The 19,314-nt window shown below is 53.6% G+C and overlaps 1 protein-coding gene and 1 long non-coding RNA gene across 5 annotated transcripts in view; one reads left to right on the plus strand and one right to left on the minus strand.

Annotated features, from left to right (window-relative positions):
- DNAJC5 (DnaJ heat shock protein family (Hsp40) member C5) overlaps nt 1-14,097 on the plus strand; it is a 51,252-nt gene extending 37,155 nt beyond the window's left edge. For 3 of the 4 annotated variants that reach the window (XM_079126489.1, XM_079126488.1, XM_079126490.1), the window contains exons 2-5: nt 11,066-11,181; nt 11,889-12,102; nt 12,542-12,713; nt 13,117-14,097. In XM_079126489.1, coding sequence (XP_078982615.1) covers nt 11,075-11,181; nt 11,889-12,102; nt 12,542-12,713; nt 13,117-13,220 — 597 coding nt within the window. In that variant the 5' untranslated portion in view covers nt 11,066-11,074 and the 3' untranslated portion in view covers nt 13,221-14,097. The remainder of the gene's footprint in view (nt 1-11,065; nt 11,182-11,888; nt 12,103-12,541; nt 12,714-13,116) is intronic. The other variant, XM_079126491.1, reaches the window with a different exon arrangement.
- A 1,955-nt stretch (nt 14,098-16,052) lies between these two features.
- Nucleotides 16,053-19,314, minus strand: LOC306653466. The gene is made up of 2 exons (XR_013761727.1): nt 16,363-19,314; nt 16,053-16,298 (listed from the first exon to the last, which is right to left on the minus strand). It is a non-coding gene; the product is annotated as an uncharacterized lncRNA (long non-coding RNA).

Below are 19,314 nucleotides of genomic sequence, written 5' to 3' on the forward strand. Positions count from 1 at the left end.
ACTTTACCAACTGAGCTATCTCCCCAGCCTCTGAACAGGAGCCTTTTAAGAATGCTTACTGCCTGGCCAGAGGTCAGCTTTTAAGTGGAGTTTTGACACATTAGCTTTTCATTAACAAAACAAGTGTCTGTTACAGATTGATTCAATAGCAGGGTTTACTTGGGAGTTTTCAGTCCATGATCAATTGCCTGCTTGCTCAGGGCCGTAGGGAGGAGCGCACTGTGGCAGAGCTGCTTACCTCATGGCTTCCGGAAGGCACAGGTCCCGGGACCCCTGTAGAGCAGCCAGCCTGTGGGATGTGAGACGTGCAGAGATTTAAAGGCAGTGATCTCTGTACCTGGACAGCATCTGTCATAGATCAGCAGTTGGAATGATGTTCCTAGTAGCTGCTTTGGTGCTAGCTGCCCACACGGGCCTAGGACTTCTGGCTCTTGCGATCTTCCTTCCCACTTCAGCCTCCAGGTTGCTGGAGCTGCAGGTGTGCACTAAACATTTTCTTTTTTCAAATTTTTTTATTGGTGCATTATAATATGTTGGGATTTGTTGTTACATGTGTGCACACATGAGTTTTCTATTTTTTGCCCCTGTGCTACTGGGTGTAGAGTGACCCAGGGTCTTCCTCATGCGAGGCACATTCTCTACCACTGAGCTCTATCCCATCCCTGTCTTCCATTTTGAGACAGGATCTTGGGATCCTCCTGCTCAGCCTCCTGAGGAGCTGGGATCCTGGGCCTGTACCACTACACCCAGCTTGTTGGTTGTGAATGTTGGTGAGTTTTGGTGTGCATGTGCACGTGTGAAATCACAGCCTGGTTGAGGCAAAGGATGATTTGTGATGGCAGGTTTCCCTTTGCCACCCTGAACAGTCATGATCCTAGTCTTCATGTGAATGTGGTCGTTTAGTGTCTAGCCTGTTTTGCAGAATGGGATGTGTTTGAGATTCACCTGTGTTGTTGCTTGTGTCCAGATGTCATTCTTTTTCTGTCTGTGAGTGCTGTCCTGTTGTGAACATCCCAGATACTATCAGTTCTGCTGACTGCCCTTGGTTGTTTGCTCTGCTTAGAACTAATATTGGTCTGGGATCCCAGCTGCTTGGGAGGCTGAGGTAGGAGGATCCCAAGTTTGAGACCACCCTAGGCAAGATAGTGAGACCTATCTCAAAATTAAAACAAATAAATAAATAAAAAGGCTGGGATGTAGTTCAGTGGTAGAACGAACACCCTTGAGTTTAATCCCCAAATTCCCAGAGTATGGGGGACAGTGGGTGGGAACCAATATTCAGTATTGTACTACTTCACATAAAATGTAGATTCCCCACACCACCAGTACTGGGATTGATTGAACCACTAAGCCACATCCCTAGGGATTTTATTTTTTATTTTGAGGCAGGGTCTCACTAGGTTGCCCAGGCTGGATGGAACTTGGAATCCTGCCTTAGCTTCCTGAGTCTCTGGCATGACATGGGTGGCCGCTGCACCATGTGAAGCGTGGAAGGTCTGATCCTTCACCTTCACTCTCCTGGATGCCCTGTTTATTACTTCTGCCTACTTTGTAAGCCCCACAAGCTGAGGTTGATTGTCTTTGCTTTAGGGCTGGAGTGAAGCTCAGAGGTGGAGCATATCCTTAGACTGTAGAAGGCACTGGGTTCTAATTTCAGCCACACCAAAGGAAGAAGAGAGTAATTTGTTGTTGCTCCTGTTGCTTTTTATGTTCCTATGTGATTTTTTTAAAGGAAACAATGGTCTTATACCTACAGAAGCGCAATCTGTAATCCTAGAGACTGAGGCAGGAGGATCGAGAGTCCACAGCCAGCCTCAACAACTTATTGAGGCCCAAGCAACTCAGTGAGATCCTGTCTTTAAATGAAATACACACACACACACAAATAAATGATCTTATACCTAAAAAACACTGACCATCCCCAGTGGTATCCATTCTTTCTGAAGTCTCGGTGTCAATTCCCTGCAGCTCAGGTGATTTTCTTCGTCATTCTTGTAATTTTTTTCGTGCATTCTCCTGCTTCTATTTATTTGAAAATGTCTGCTTCACGTGTGTTTTGGGATGGTGATTTTGCTGGAAATAGTGTTCTGGTTTGTCTCTTCCTTCTCCTTCCTTTCTTCCTTCCTTCCTTCCTCCTTCCTCCCTCCTTCCTCCTTCCTCCTTCCTCCCTCCTCCCTCCTTCCTCCTTTTCTCTTCCCCTCTCCCTTCCCCCCTCCTTCCCTCTCCCTTCCTCCTTCCCTCCTTCCCTCCCTCTTCTTTCCTTTCCTTCCCCTCCCCATGCCTGCCTTCCTCCCTCTCTCCCTCCCTCCCTCCCTCCCTTCCTTCCTTCCTTCCTTCCACACCGTGGCACACACCTGTGATCCCAGCTGTTCAGGAAACTGAGGCAGGAGGATTGCAAGTTTGAGGCCAGACTTAGCAACCTAGTGAGACCCTGTCTAAAAACAAAATATTTTTTACAGGACTGAGGATGTGGCTCTGTGGTAGAGTGCTCCTGGGTTCAATCTCAGTACCACAAAAAAGTAAAATAAATTGGTGCTGAGGCTGGACACAGGGCTCATTGCTAGGCATGTACTCCACCACTGAACCACACTCCCAGGCCACTTCCTCTTTTTAAACTTCACCTGCTAATGACAGCATCCAAATTACCTCAAGGTTGGTAGTGATCTTTTGAGAGTGGGTCACTTTTTTCAGTGTCCTGTGTTGAGTGATGGTGAGTTTTTTTCTCGAGTGTAAGAATGCCCGCGGAGTTCAGTCCTGCTCGTAGGCTTGCTGCCTCTGCTCACTCCACACTGCAGCCAGAATGATCTTGAAGCAAGGTGCTTCCGTTGCCCGTTCCTTGAAGCGAGGTGCCTCTGCTGCCTGTTCCTGTGAAACTGTCCTGGGGCGCGTGTCCACGCTAATTTCAGGTGTCCTCCTGCGTGGGACCTAGGGCATGTCCCTAGCAGTGTCAGGTGGGGCCCTTGCCTACCTGTACTGTGACACCTGACTGTCAGTCAAGGGGTCATCTTCCCTTTGCTTGGAGAAGATTATGTGCAGAATAGGGGTCTTATCGTCTGTCTCTGGTATGGACATATGGTCCAGCAGCTCCGTACGTCGCGGCCACCTAAGTTCTCCAGTTGGAAAGCCCTTCAGGCGAGGGTCTGGTGTCAGGTGCTGGGCTGTGGCTTTGAAGCACAGAACCCTTCTTCCGCCCCGAGCGCCCAGTGCTTTGGTGGGCAGGGCAGAGCAGTGAGCAGTAGAGGGGGGGAACTGTGCGGGCAGGCCTGTGTCTGCCTGGTGCTGTGCCCCCACAGTGCCCGTCTCCTGCTGCCCTCACTGAGTGCCCGCTGCATCTCCTGGCAGCAGCGCTGTTCTCACAGTCTGTGTGGACTCCCTGCGTGGTGTGTGGTCGCTTCCAGCCTCGTCAGACAGAAGCGAAGCAGTGCTCCCCTGAAGGAAGGAGGACGGGCTGGGGCGAGAGGGAGCAGGGGCACTCTTGGCGCCTCCTGGCTACATGTCACAGTTCTTGAGCCTGGGAAGTGGCTGCTGCTGCCTGTACCAACCTTTTCTGTGCTGCTGGGATTTGTTTTTGTTTTTTAATTTAATTTTACCACCTTGTTTGTCTGTTTGTTCTTTTTGTTTTTTGTTTTTATTTTTGGTACTAGCTATTGAACTCAGGGGCATTTAACCACTGAACCACATCCCCAGCCCTTTTTTGGATTTATTTAGAAACAGGATCTTACCGAGTTGCTTAGTGCCTCACTAAGTTGCAGAGGTTGGCTTTGAACTCGTGATCCTCCTGTTTCAGCCTCCTGAGCCACTGGGATTACAGTTGTGTGCCACCACACCAGGCCTTAATTTTACCATCTTGATTGAAAACGTATATTTAAAACATTTTTCCCTAGGTCACATTGTATACCTGCATCTTTGTATTTGTGCAAAGTTAATTTCAAGTACTGAGAATGCTGTCATGGGTCAGGGACATCGTTCAGTGGCAGAGCACTGTCTAGCTTGCATGGGGTCCTCAGTTGGATTCCCCAGTACTGTTAAAAAAAAAAAAGGTCAGTAACTGACCCAAACTCAGCAAGACCCAACTTCCCACCAGTCACATGCACAAGAACCCTCACTTGTCCTTCAGAGCAGGACACAGAGGTGGCTATAAAGTGCTGCTGGTGCATAGCTGTGCCCCTTCTTTCACACATTTAAGGCGCAGCTGCAGTGGAGACTGCTGTTCATGGCCTGCCCTCTGCCCACACTCAGCCCTGCCCCACAGTCTGTGGCCACACCAAAAGGCTGCCTGGATCGTTGGTGCTGACTCAGTGCTGTGGACCGCCTGCTGTCCAGACACTGTCTGCCACTGGTGGCCTCACAAAGCATGGGAAAGCAGCTTTCTCCTTCACTTGGTGAGGCAGGGAAACCGAGTGATTTGAGTAGATTTGGGGAGGAGACCTTGATAGGGTATTTGCTGGTTCTTGAGAAAATTTGGGGTTTGATTATGTTCCCTCCCCAGGTCCCTTTGATTACTCAGCAGCCAGGATAGCCACTTAGATGGGCAGCTTTCTCTTGGGCTCTGAGTTTCTCTTGGGCGGCATCTCGGTTGTGTTAGGCTACTGTCGCTGAGCCCCTCAAAACCCTCTGGAGACCTTTGTGGGGTGTGTGGGAATGGCTCATGAAGAGCAGCCTCTGGAAAGGGCATCAGGAGAGGTCTGGTGCTTATTTTATTACAATAAAAACTTTAGTTTTTGTATAAATATGGTACAGAAATTTATTAAAAATTCATATAATAGCCAGACGTGTAGCCACTCCTGTCATCCCAGTGACTTGAGAGGCTGAGGCAGGAGGATCACGAGTTCAAAGCCAGCCTCAGCAACTTAGTGAGGTGCTAAGCAACTCAGTGAAACCCTGTCTCCAAATAAAATACAAAAAAGGGCTGGGGATGTGGCTCAGTGGTTGAGTGCCCCCGAGTTAATCCCCAGCACCCCTAAAAAATAAATAAATAAAAGCACTGAGAATGTGACCTAACGGGTAAGTATCCCTGGGTTCAATCCCTCATACCAAAACAACAACAAAAAAGTTCACATAATACAGACTAGTACAGAGAAGAACATAATTTAAAAATCCAGCGATGGCGTACCACAAAGAATAAGTCTTTAACCTCTGGCCCTAATTCTTCCCAGAACCCTGGTTACTGGATACTTCTTTCCAGAAGTCCACAGTCCTAAATAAAAGTATGGGTTTTGTTTTTCCTTGATGTAATGAGATCATTGCTGCCTCACCCCAAGGAAGCCTGCATCCCAAGGAATGTTCTTGCCCCAGGATCTGATTTTATTCATGGACTCGTTTTTATTCATTTACTTATTGCCGTTGGTAGTGGCACTGGGGATCTAACCAGGGCCGTGCTGGGTCTGGTTCAGGCAGTGTTGCTTGCCCCTGCTGCTGGGAGGCACAGCTTCTTGATATGGTCCCCAGCCCTCCTGTCACTTGAGGTTCACACATAGCCGTTATGGTGTTTTTCCTCCCACCCTTGAGTCACACAGTTCTTGGGTAGTCTGGTGCCAGTCCACTCACCTCTCACCCCTGAGATTCCAGCCTGGATTTTTCTAGAAGCTCTTTCTCTCCTGAGCTCGTTTTAATACTGTTGTCTCAGAATCTCAGACACTGTGAGTTTACGGATTTATGTTACTTAAGAAAGAGAAAGCTGAAGTTTGGAAATGGTTACTGGCAATTCATTGAAACTAAGGAAATGGATTCTAAGGTTTTGAAAGTCTTTACTCTGTCCTAGTGAAGAAGCTAGGATGGCAGCCAGGTGCAGCAGTGCACGCCTGTCATCCCTGCCCCTCAGGAGGCTGAGCAGGAGGCTCCCAAGTTCAAGGCCAGCCAGGGCAGTGTAAGTGTGACCCCCATCTCAGTGGAAAACAGGAAGGGCTGGGGGTGCAGTTCAGTGCAGAGCACCCTGGGTCCTGTCCCCAGGATCGTGAAGTCCAACACAAGAGCAATAGCCACCTGTGTACCAGGAGCAAAGAGTCAGGCAGGCCCAGCTCCTCTCCCCTGACGCCTCCTGGCTGCCCTGCCAGAGAGGGGGGAGGTGCTGTTGGGGTAATAGCACCTTTCTAGATTTCCTTGATTCTTGGTAATGCTGTCTCACATCCTCCTTTTATAGTGATCTTCATCCCAATTCCAGAGAACTGTTTCTCCCTCCAAATGCCATCTCTTTGACCCAGTCAGTGAACCAAGGAGTTATGGCAACTTTGTAGACCTGCCACTTGAGAAGGAGCTGTGCCCAGGCCATTGCAGCTAAGGAGACACTGACAGTTCAGGAAGGACTGTGACATCTATGACTGCATCAGGACTTCGCCTGGGCGCAGGGCGATGCCACCCAGCAGTATGGATGGCATCTGACTGGAGACACTCAGGGGGTTCCTTAGACCTCAGAGGATCTGCCAAGGGTGAGAACGTTGCAGAAATCAACAGGGCTAGGGGCTGGGATATAGCTCATGATAGAGCACTTGTCCCTCATGTGCAAGGCCCTGACTACCACCAAAAACAACCTCAGCAAAGCTGTGCTTGAGACGGCAGCCAGCTTTAACCTGGAGGGTACGGACTACGCCAAGGACCCTCTGAAGCCCTCTCCTGAGCAAGCAGCCAGTGAGGGGCCACAGCTGAAGAAGAAGCAGGAGAAATGGAACTGCACGCAGCAAGAAGAGCCCCAAGAAAGGTCACGGAAAAGGGCTCAGCAGAAGCCCCTGCAGACCTCTTCTGCTAGCTCTGAGAACAGGGACCCTCGCCAGGAGGTTCTTCTTGACAGAGAGGAATGCTGTCACGCATCATCTGCCTGCAGTCTGATGAGAAACAGATGCACCCGCAGTGCCAGTCTGGTCCCCAGGAGGTGTTCTGGAGAAGGGCGCTGCCATCACAGGAGGTGGCCCTGCCACCCTCACTGCCCTGAAGACCTCCACGGGACACGATGTGGAGGTGGGCAGGGTGTGCCTGGCCTTGACCCTCAGTGGCTTGGCCATGTGTGCATTCATGTCTTAGAGTTTTTTTTTTTTTTTTTTTTGGTGCTAGAGATTAAACCCAGGGTGCTTAACCACTGGCTCTTTTATTTCTTATTTTGAGACAGAGTTCACTAAATTGCTTAGGGCCTCGCAGAGTTGCTGAGGCTGGCTTCGAACTTGCCATCCTCCTGCCTCAGCCTTCCTAATCACTGGGATTACAGGTGTGCACTAATCCTGATTCACATCTTAGTTTAGAAAAAAAAGTTTGTCTAGCTGTGGTAGTGCATTCCTATGATTCCAGTGACTGGAGAGGCTGAGGCAGGAGGATTCCCAAAATGTAAAACAAAACAAAAAAGTTTAAAAAGTAAAATATTGTAAAACATTAAAAATAGAAAAATGTGTTTACAGAATCAAGACAGAAAGAAAATAACTGGGCATAGTGACCCACACACACCTATAACCCTGGCTTTTCAGGAGACCAGGTAGGAGAATCACAAGTTTGTGAGTGTGGTGCTGGGGAATGGACCCTGGGATGCTCTACCTTGAGCCACACCCCGTTCTCTTCTTTTGAGACAGGGTCTCCCTGAGTTGCTGAGGCTGGCCTTCAACTTGCATCCTTGTGCTTCAGCCTCCCAAGTCACTGGGATTTACAGGCCTACACCACAGCACCCAGCAAGAGAAAGGATTCTTAAGTTGGTGCAATCCCAGCAACTCCAGAGGCTGAGTGAGCAGGAGCGTCTGGAGTTCAAGGCCAGCCTGAGCAGGACAGCAGGTTCCATCTAAAAACCTAAGGTTACAAAGAACGGAGGAACGACCGTTGAAGAGAAGCCTCTGGGTGAGCACGGTCTGAGCACAGTGTCTGGTCTTGGTGGTGCTGTCCTGAGCCTCCCTCGCCTCACCTGGCTGCGTCCTGGCGCACCAGACAGCACCAGCTCTTCTGCCTCGGACATGAGCCTCACCTGTGTTTCACGAGTTGTTGGGCATCATGTTGTGTTGCCCACTGTCCAGCACAGAACCTGGGCATCATGAACTGTCTGCGAGGCCCCAGCAAGTGGTGGGCTCTGCCACGTGGGTCTGTGCGGGTGCACTCCTTGGAGTGAGTGGCGGGCTATGTCTGTGTGGGTGCACCCTTGGAGTGGGGGCCTCTGCCACGTAGGTCTGTGGGTGCACCCTTGGAGTGCATAGTGCTCAGGACCTACTCCGTCGTTATGCAAGGCTGTCAGCAGGTTGTGGTTTGATTTTGCATTTCCAAATGACTAGTGATCTTTTCAAGTCCTGTGGGCCATCTATATATCTTTTTAGAAGAGTTCAAGTCTTTTTTCCACATTTAATAAAAAACAAAACTGAAGTTCTGTGGGGATGAGCTCAGTGACAGAACACTTGTTTAGCACGTGTGAGGCTCTGGTTTGATTTCCAGCACGTGAACCCTGTGTTTCTGTGCTAGCAACTGAGTTGAGCTGGGATTCTCGGTGTTCCACACTGTTGCAGGCTGGGCCGCTGCCTCGTCTCTCCTGGAGGTCTGTGCTCACCCACCACGCCTGCCCTTCACCAGTGCAGGCCTGTCCTGCCCTGCTCTTGTTGCAGGGAATCTAGGTCTGCTGCGTTTCCACATGCTTTTTAGATCAGTTAATCAATTTCTACACGAAGCCTGCTGGGATCAAAGCTGGGGTTATGGCCAGTGTGTTTGATGAGAAGGATGCCTTAGCAATAGCGAGGCCTCCTGTCTGTGAATATGGTAGGTTTGTATTTATATATGCTTATTTACTTAGTGGTTCCAGGGGTTGTACCCAGAGGGCACTACCCTTAGCTGCACCCTCCGCCTTCCCCCTGCCCCCCAGCCAGTTTTTATTTTGAGACAAGGTCTTGCTAAGTTACCCAGACTGACCTGAACTTGGGTCCTCCTCCTCAGCCTCCTGAGTTGCTGGGATTGCAGGTGTGTGCCACTGTGCCTGGCTAGGTGTTGTACATCTTTTGTTAATCCTAAATAATTTGTGATTTGGGTGCTGCTGTAAATGACATCTAATAAAATTTTCTAATTGCTGCTCTCAAAACACAACTGTGTCATAAACATTAAACTCCTATCCCATGACTCTGCCTGGTTCCCTGTCAGTCCTGACTGCTCTGCACATAGTCACAGTTGTATCTTACTTCCTGGGCTTCATGCTGTTTGAACTTCCTTCTTAACTGCAGCATTGGGAATTCTAGAAGGGTTCTAGAAGTGGGAAGAGCAGGTGCTGCTCTTCCTCAACTCTTACCAGCTGGCACCAAAGCAGGAGTCCCACCAGTCGCTGCTCACACTGGATTGGACTCGAGAGTGGCTCACAGAATTCAAGGAGACGTGTGCATGCACTGCCTTACTATGAAGGATACATAAAGGATACAGCCTGTGCAAACAGCCTTGTGGGGCTGCATGGGGCAGTCGGGTCCTATACATAGGTGTGTCCCTGCCAGTGAGCTGTAGAGTGTGTCTGCATCCTTGTCACCTTCAGAGCTCCTGGTGCTCTGGGGAATCTGTGAGCTGCCCACACAGCTGTCTTGTTTCTCTGGAGGGCTCGTGGCATGGGCCTGCCCTGGGCTCATCAGTGAGAGTCCAGGTGTGCTTGAAGGACCTGCACATGACCTGCCAGAGCACTTAGGAACCAAGGGCGAGGCCAGTGCTTAGAGGTAGTCTTATGCCCTGCTGGGGCGGGGCTCAGCCGTGGAGCCCTAGCCCAGCATGTGGGTTCAGCACTTAAAAAACAAAGACTTTCTAATGTCTCCTGTGATTTCTTCTTTGAATTCCATATTATTTTATAGTGTGTTATTTAACAGCAACTACTTCAGGTTTTCTTTGCTGTCTTATTCTTGGGTTTCTAGTTTAACTCTGTAAAGGTCAAGAGTCACACTGTGTGTAACTAATTGAAACTTGTGTCAAGGCCCAGTGTGGTGGTCTGGGTGGATGTGTAGTGTGCATGGAAAAAGCATGCAGGGTGCTTCACAGACCTCTGGTTGGGGTGGCTGGTGGAATTGTCCAGTCATTACTCCTGATTTGAAAAATCTGTCAACTGTGCGTGAAGTGCACACCTGTAATCCCAGGAACTGGGGAGGCTGAGGCAGGAGGATGGCAACTTCAAGTCAAGCCCCAATAGCTTAGCAAGAACCTGTCTCAAAATAAGAAAGGGCTGGGGTGTAATGTAGCTTAGTAGTAGAGTTCAGTCCCCAGTACTACAAAAACAAATCAATAAAAAAGTAAAAATAGCTGGGCTGGGGAGATAGCTCAGCTAGTTGAGCGCTTGCCTCACAATCACAAGGCCCTGAGTTCAACCCCCAGTACTGCAATAAATAAATAAATAGATAGATAGATAAATAAATAAAAATAGCTTTCAGTTTCTGAGAGGGGTGTTAAAATCCTGATCATCTTGCATTTCATACACTCTGACCACCCTGTTCTGTTAGGCTTTTTTTTGGGGGGGCGGGGGGGGGGCACGGTACCATGGATTGAACTCACTGAGCCACATCCCAGCTCTAATTTGTATTTTATTTAGACACAGGGTCTCACTGAGTTGCTTGGTGACTCACTTTTGCTGAGGCTGGCTTTGAACTCACGATCCTCCTGCCTCTGCCTCCCAAGCTGCTGTGTTAAGCTTTTAGTCCACTGACATTTAGGTTGACATTGCTTTTCTGTTTGTTTCCTGTGTGCATCGGTGCCGTGTGAATTTTTTAAAGAAGTTTATGTTTCTTTAAACTTTCCAGCTTTTGGGGAGCTGGGGTGCTGGAAGGGAACCCAGGACCCTGAGCATGGCTTTCCTGGATCTCCTGTCTCAGCCTCCTGGGTAGCAGGGTTATGGGCATGCACCACCATGCTTTTTATTTTTTATTTTTTAATTTATTTTGCGTCTTTGTGTGGTTCAGGGATCATGGTGTACATCTCTGGTTCTGAGGTGGCTGAGGTGGCAGTGAGCACCTGACACACAGTGTGGACACCCGCCTGCCAGTGGGATTGCTCCTTCACAGAGCTTGGAGCTGGGGCCTGACCTCAAGCCACAACCCGTGTCGGTCGGGTTGCTGGTTGGTGGAGCCCTCAGCGCACCCTTGCTGTTGCCCTTTCTCAGTGACCTAACATGGCAGACCAGAGGCAGCGCTCACTTTCTACCTCGGGAGAGTCACTGTACCATGTTCTCGGGCTGGACAAGAATGCGACCTCAGATGACATTAAAAAGTCCTATCGGTAAGAGGCTGTGCGTGGGCCCCCACACTCCCAGGACACACCCTGCACGTGCTCTCATGGTGGTCTTCCAGGAGTGGGGCGCATCCCTTCTTCTGGAGGACTCAGTGGGTGGCTGGTGCTGCTGCTGCCTCTCCGCAAGTGTCATGTGCTCTTGGCAGCCCAAAGCTGCCACGCTGATGTTCTCCTAGCCAAAAAAGCAGCACTTGTAGATGCCACAGCTGTGCAGTTCTGGAGTCAGGTGGGCCTGTTGAGACTTCCGGGAGCAGGCCCGGCTTTGCAGCATGGGTGGCACCTGTTTTCTGCCTTGGCCTTCTGGCTGTTTCAAGCACTTGGCTTGGCTGCTGTGGCAGGTGGCAGCCTAGACCAGAGAGGCCTCCTCACTGATGCCTGCCTCCGTGGCCGCCTCTGTGCTCCCAGCACTCTGCCCTTGGTGAGACACCACTCCCTTCCAGTCTGATTGGCATGTGCAGTGGCCCAGTGAGGACACCAGGGGGCAGAAGGGTTCCGTTGGTGCTTCTGAAAGCGTGGGAGGAGTGAGTCTGGGACTGCTGTCCTGTCTACCTGTGGATCCCCCCCTGTGGGGAGCCAGATCTCCGGGAAGTCAGGAAGGCAGGTGGTGATGGCTGGGCATTCCTTCCCCTGGGCCCTCCAGTGGCCAAATGCGAAATGCCAGGCCAAGAGAGAGCCAGGAAGTGGTTCTGTTGCAGGAAGCTTGCCCTGAAATATCACCCTGACAAGAACCCTGATAACCCAGAGGCTGCAGATAAGTTCAAGGAGATCAACAACGCACATGCCATCCTGACGGACGCCACGAAAAGAAACATCTACGACAAGTACGGCTCGCTGGGGCTCTATGTGGCCGAGCAGTTCGGCGAGGAGAACGTCAACACCTACTTCGTGCTCTCCAGCTGGTGGGCCAAGGTGAGGGGCAGGGCAGCCTGGCCCTGGCCGCAGGGCCTGAGTCACTGAGTGGACCAGGTGGGAAGTGCGCCTTCCCTCCGCGGTTGTCAGGCAAGGCATCCTCAAGTCCAGTGAGAGCCTTGACTTAGATCAGTGCTTGTGTTTTCACTGACCTCCCTGCTTTCCTGATTTGCCGACTTACGTGAGATCAGGGGTGTGGCTTCTGTAGCCCTCAGCTATGGGAGGCCCTCCCTGCTTTCCCAGTCCGTCCTCAGTCACCCTCTGCAGCTCCCCTGTGTCTGTCCCTCCTGCCTTCCCCTCTCCAACTCCCTCTTCCTGGGTCCCCATTGAAGACCCTTCCTCAGCTTGAGGCCCACCCCTGCAGCCCCTGTCCTCAGGAGAGCCCTTGCTGGTGGCCTGGGGTCCCCGGAGGCAGTGCATGCCTGCCTTTCCTCCCCAGGCCCTCTTCGTCTTCTGTGGCCTCCTTACCTGCTGCTACTGCTGCTGCTGCCTGTGCTGCTGCTTCAACTGCTGCTGCGGGAAGTGCAAGCCCAAGGCCCCTGAGGGCGAGGAGACGGCCTTCTACGTGTCCCCAGAGGACCTGGAGGCACAGCTGCAGTCGGACGAGAGGGGTGAGTGCCTGTCCCCGGGCGCGTGTGCGTGGGGCAGCGCCAGCTTGGCCCTGAACCTGTCAACTGTCTCGTCAAACAGGAGGGCACTGACACGGTGCCGCGAGTGTGTGTGGTGGCAGCTGGGACTGTTGAGGTGTAAACGTGGACACTGAGGTAAAGCAGGGCAGAAAGCTGTCCCCGCCGTGCACTCGGTAGCCGTAGTTCCAAGGGGCAGGAGGTGGGCGGCAGGCAGGCGGGAGGATGAGGGCTGGCGGTGGCCGGGCCACTGAGTATTGGGTGGCGGTCAGCCAGCAGCCTCTCCTGAGCGCCGTTCATGTAGCTGAGTGTTGTGATGCCAGGACCCTGTGCTGGGCACACACCGGCCACTGCCCTCGTTCGATAAGCCTGCCTGCTTGCTTTTCAGAGGCCACAGACACGCCGATCGTCATTCAGCCCGCGTCCGCCACAGAGACCACCCAGCTCACGGCCGACTCCCACCCCAGCTACCACACTGACGGGTTCAACTAGGTTCAGGAGTTGCTGTGACTCCAGGAGGGATCAGCACCCAGCCACCGCAACCTTAGATCCATGAACTAGTCACCAGATGGGGAGGCACCGCGTCGGGGTCTCCCCTCCTCCACGCCCGCTGCCCGTCGACCCTCGATGCCTGAAGTGCGTAGCATGCAGTATTTAAAGCAGTGTAGCTACGGTCTTCTGCTCTCCTTTTCTAGTAGCATGTATGGTCGTGTTCAGTGTCTGTGTTGTGGACCCAGTGCGGCTCGACCACGCTCGCTGGACAGTGGAGCTGCCTCAGGGCTTTTAGCCAGGTTGGTCCAGTGAGGGTGGACTGGGCAGGAAGGGCCTTGCTCCTGTACTCACGGGGCTGGGGTCAATGCTGCCCAGCAGAGCCGCATCTCCACCTTGGCTATGGGTCCCAGGGCAGGGCCTGGCTCATCTGGCCCTTCAGGGACGAGCTGGGCCAGGTCCTCTGGAACCACAGGACCATGGCCGTCTGTGGTGCTGTGTGGGCACGGTATGCGCAGAGCCTCTGCAGCTTGTTCCGCCTCGCAGCAGGTTCTCCGGTGGTCTGTGTGCTGTGGACAGTGTGTGCACCCCCGCAGGTGTGCTCTTGCACAGCGTCTGCCCGGGCCTCCTGGCTGTGGGGCCTAAGGGTCCTGTCCTGGGAGGGCACCCCTCCTGACGTGTGAGGTCCTTCGTCTCTGTTCCTGCACTTTCCCAGGCTGAGCTGGACGGCTGGATGGGGCTGTCATCTCTCCCCTTCCCTGGGGCATTCTCCGTACCCCTTTGAGCCCACCTGTTTTCTTAGCCATTTTGGACTTTCAAGAATCACATGTGGTTTCAGTCAGGGTTTGAGTCCAAGTGGGAGGATGAAGGGCTCAAGTGAGCTCCCAGGCCCTGGGACCCTCCTCCTGTGCTTGCCAGAGCTTCGTCCACCCCACTTGCCCTCACCTCTGCCTGTTGTCTTCAATCAGCAATGGAACCCTGGGTTCCTGGAGGAAGGTGCTGGAGCCAGGATGCTCCTGGCCTCAGGAGGGCTGGGTCCTAGGGAGGCTGTGGGACGCCCTGCTCGCCAGCCAGCCTGGGTGGCTGGTGCTAAGACACGGAACTCTGAACCACAGACCTGTGGGTGGTGAGGAAATGTGAGTACACATGTCAAGGCTTTGAGGCCATCCTGTGCCCCCAACAATGTCCTGGATGTGCCGGACCAGAGTCCAATGGGCCGAGTTCCTACAGGACCTTCCGGAAGCCTGCTACTGAGCATCTTCTGAATTTCTAGTAGAGATGAAGAGTGAGAAAACCCATATGGTGACCACATGGTCCAGACAAACCACCCTGAGCTCCCGATCCCCCTGCCCCACTCCCTACAGCTCTGGGCTCCTGCTTGCCAGGGACTGCAGAAGGCAGGGCTTTGGAATTCTGATGCTGGTTGAGGGTACCCAACGAGGTCCAGTGAGGCTGCTGTGATGCCAGGGCCCCCAGCTGACCTTCCTGCAGGTGGACATGGGCAAGGCGCTGCCTAGGCAGCAGGCTCTGGGATGTGTGTGTCCATTTTGCTCATTGAACGATCATGAAGATACTGAGCAATAGGGCCACATGCTAGGGTGTCACGCTGGGAACGCTGTTGGCTCAGACCCCTCGTGGAGGATGGGAACCACCAGTGGGCCCGTCGCAGCCCAGCAGCAGCCCAAGGGCTCAACCTCTGCAGTTCTCCCTGGGACCATTGGGAGTGAATTGCTTCCCCAGAACGGACCCAGGGCCACAGAATGGAGGAGAGGTAGAAAGCAATAGTGTGACGACCTGGTCTGGATCTATGGGACAGCCCTCCTGGCATGCAGCCCTGTGGTCCTTTTCTCATGTCCCTGTGAGCCGTGGCCACTTCTTAGGAGAAAGGAGCTCCCTAGATGGCAGCTGGGTGGGAATAGCCACTGGGCCCGGTGTCCTGTGGGGTCTGAAACGTAAGTGAATCATGTAGGATTTCTAACACCACGAACAGGACGTGGGCTCTGGAGGTGAGGGGCGTGACCGAAGCCATCGTCAGAGTGCATCCCTCACCTGCTCAAGGCAGATGCTGCTGCAGGGTGCGCTGTGTTGCTCTTTGGCCACCCTGGTTCTGTTTCCCTTTTAATAAGCACAGCTGGTGAGTCTTGGCGGTCAGCCTGACCCCCATATCCCCAGCTCCTGGTGCGTGGTGTATTGCCTGGGGAGTGCTAGGGGTTAGTGTGTTTGGAAGCTCATCCATAGCAGTGGTGCCCCGCAGGGTCCTGGCCACCTACAGTAGCTCTGGGATGTAGAGATTCCTGTGTCCGCCCAGGGCTGTGGTCTTGTCTTGTCTTCCTTTGGCTTCATTCTGTTTTAAGCTGCTTTAGATATTGTTGCTCCATGTTGAGCCTTCGTAGTTCTCTGGTGTTCAGTTAATTCAGCCAGTGTCCAGTGGGGACCCATTAAAAAGAGAAGCCAGAGTGCTCGCCTGTCTTCGTGCTGCTTGCTGGACTGGGCTGCAGCTCCAGTCTGGAAGGCCTGAACCATAAAACGGTCAAGACTCTTCTCAGATGTCATCACCCAGGTTTTACCAGCAGCAGTGCTCATGGTCCTGTTGAGTCCAGATGAACTTTGTGCCAGAGGCATGTCCACCAGCACAGAGGCCCTGCAGGCTGTCCCTCGAAGGTCCAAGTGCTGTGGGCAGAGGTGTGGTGTGTCCTGCCCATCCTCTTGACCTCAGTGTACTCTGGTGGATAGCTGGTGAGAAGCATGGCAAGCGCCTGGTGCCACTCTTTCCCAGTGCTGAGCTGTGGCCCCCGTGGCCCAGGACTGACCAGTTCCCGTTATCTTGGTTCTGAAACCCCTGCTGTGGACTGTCCTCACAGGTGCAGTTGTGTCGACAGGTGCTGTGGCATGGGCTGTGGTGTCTGTGTGTACATATGTGTATATGTATATATCACGCAGCAGGCCCCTCGTGCTGCTGTCCAGTGGCGAAGCAACAAGTACAATAAAGTTGGCTCCAAAGTGGCCTCTGGTTTCTTGGTGAGTTGGGTAGGGACAGAGTCTCAGCACGGTCCTCTTGGCAGATACACCAAAGGGAACAGCCTGCTGTGTGCAGGGAGCGTGTGCCTAAACATATAGCCAAGACCCCACCCAAGACCTCACCCACAGGCCTCAGCAAGGTTGGACACAAGGGTGACTGTCACAGCACACGTCAGGCTCACCTGTCCTGCAGGTGTGGAAATCTAGGAGGTGGCTGGAAACACTCCCCTCCCTAGAAACACAAAAGCCACTTTCCTGAGCACCAGGGTCAGTCAGTGACGAGGTTGCATCTAAAGGGCAGCCTGGGCACCCACCTCCAGGAAGGGCTTGACCCAGAGCCCCCCAGGTGGTGCCTGTGGCAGGTTGGTTCTCCTGGAGAGTGGGGCAGCCTATCAGGCTGATGGAGGGAGGGAGCCCACACTGCCACGCACACGTGCTGTTTCTGAGAGTCAGACACAAGTGCAGAGAGCAGCTGTCCGCATGCTGGTTCCACCCACTGCTGGATCCATCTGAGGGGTACAGGCTGTCAGAGCCCTGCTGACCTGGCTCCCTCGGGCATCTCCAGGGCTGGAGAGCCCTCGCGGTCTCGCATGGTGATCTACGTCTCGTGTGTTTGAATGTTGACCTAAAGTAAAGATAACTTGTAAAATAAATGTTTTCACTGCAGATCATTGTGTGTTTTAATGGTCCCCACAGAATCCCCTTGTTTTTTGTTTTTGTGGGGATCTTTTCTGTGTGTTGGGGGTGCTGTGTTTTGTTTGTGACAAACACTTCCCACCACCCTGGCAAATACCGGTCCCCAGGGTTCTTTTCACCTGATTTTTAAATCCAAAGATGCAATCACAGGAGCAACTTCAGCTCCTGAGGGCCACTGGCCAAGGACAGCTTGGACCTCAATCTTGGAGCCCTCCTGGGAGTCTGGCTCCAGTGGTCGTACCAGAGCAGGTGGGACCATCCCCATGCCAGGGAAGTCCTGTGTCTTGATGGACACACCAGGCCATCAGCCAGTATTAGTCCTGCTCTTCCCATCCACCTGCCTGACCATCAAGCTCCTACCTGCCTTGGCTTCCAGAAATTTTCCTGCTGTCCTCCACAGACCGAGTTTCCCACTGCCTGGTAGTGACCATTTTGGTTGGCCCCAGTTCTAGGATGGATGAGCAGGTGCAGGTGTCTGGAGCAGCATATGTGGGTGTCCTCATGAACCAACTCCTGACTTGACATGGCTCTGCCTGATTCTGAGTCTAAACATAAGGAAGTGGGGGAGGACGGAGGGCATCTGGGTAGCTCAGCTGTGTAGCAGGGCCAGCCCTCCTCCCTGATGGAAGCCAAGCTGGTAGCTCCATCTCTGCCCACCTCTGCCTGGTCATTCAGAATTCCCAGGGCTGAGCTGCAGAAACTCCTGTCCCTGCTGCGCAGTGAGCAGGTGGTGCCCCAGCCTTGCACCCCAGTGTCTTTGGGGGTAGGGCCCAACTTCCCTGCTGTTCTCCCACCCAGCCTTCAGAAGCCATGGTCCCTGGGGTGTTGAGAGGTATACCCAACTCCACTGCCCTGATGGCAGGGGCCCTCTTGGACACAGTGCACCCCATAGCCTGGGGTGGCTAGCCCAAACTCTCATGCCTCTCTCTCTGTTCCTCACCTCCAAAATAGAGTTCACTTTTGGGCTTCTGTGGAAAGTGCCAAGTCTGCCCAAGAGTCCATGTGTCCCGAGTGTGGTTCTGTACACAAGGGCCTGGAGCAGAGCACCTGCTGGGACCTTGAGACTGGGACCAATCTGAGGCTCAGGCACAAGCACTTAGGCGGGAGAAGCTGCCCTGGCTCAGGAGGCCCACAGGTCTGCCTGGCAAAACTGCAGGTAGAATTGCCCTTGTGGCTAATGTCCCTTCTGTAGGGTAGTCTTGGCCCAACTCCTGCCTACACCACCATCTCAGGTGGGGTGCCTGGCCACTGGGCAAGGCAGAAGACTCTTAGAACTGAAAAACAATTTGTTTGAAGATAACAAAACTTCTGGAGAGAAAAAAGCACAAGCATACTAACAGTAATTAAACACCTTGAAATCCTCCACCCAGACCTAAAATGAAGTAATTTGATTAGGATTTCCAAAAGGGAAAAATAATGGAGCTGGACGCCGTGGTGCACGCCTGTAATCCCAGAGGCAGGAGGATCACAAGCTCGAGGCCGGCCTGGACAACCAGCCCTTAAAATCAAATTTGAAAAGGGCCGAGGATGCAGCTCTGCAGGTACGAGGCCTTGGGTCCGCCCGCAGCACAGCACAGCCGCAAAAGTGGCAGCGCGGAAGGCCCCTGTCCCCACCGCGCCTGCCCTCGCGGCCGCGCGGGCCTTCCGGTGACCACCTCTGAGGCCCCGACTTGCGAGGAGACCGCCCGGCACGGCCAGCCCAGGGGCGGGGCCGGCGGAGCTCCGCCCCCGCAGCCCGTGCGCAGGTGGGCCGCGCGCCCCGGGCCCTGGAGCGCCGGGCGGGGGCGCGGAGAATCCCGGCAGGGCCTGCAGGACCCGGACTGCGGAGCCGGCGGAGTGCGCGCTGCGAGGTGCCGCGGGGCGCGTCGACGAGACTGTCCCGGGTCACCTGGTGCTGCGGGACCCGAGGCCGCGGCGGCGCGCTCGGGCGGTGGCCCCAGCCGGCGGGTCCGGCTCTCGGTCGCGGGTGGGGCCCTCCGCCACCGGAGAGAGTGAAGGTCGGAGCCTGCACCACCCGCCCTCGAGCCCGGGACGGGGCTTGGCCTCCGTTGGCGACCAGAGGTGATGAGAGGTGCCGAGGTACCCCAGCCAGGAACTTGGTCCACCGGCCGCCCCCGCGCATGTCGTCGCTGTAGTCGCCGTTGCTTCCAACCCGCCCTTGGCTGGACCGCGTTCCTGTCCTTCGAACTCTGGTCCTGCTACCGCAAGTCCATCGGCTCTGTGCGCTTCTCATCCCGCTGCCACACCAGCTTCTCCTACTCCAAAACCTTTGGCTCGGTCTTAGGAAGTGTCAGAGTACCGTGGCCGCCCCTCTGGCTGCTTCCTGCCTCAGCGACCCGTCCCTCCAGGTGTTCGGTCCAGGAGGCCCTTCCCCAGGCTTCTT

This window comes from Sciurus vulgaris, assembly GCF_902686455.1.
Source record: "Sciurus vulgaris genome assembly, chromosome: 2".
NCBI classification, from domain to species: Eukaryota; Metazoa; Chordata; class Mammalia; order Rodentia; family Sciuridae; genus Sciurus; species Sciurus vulgaris.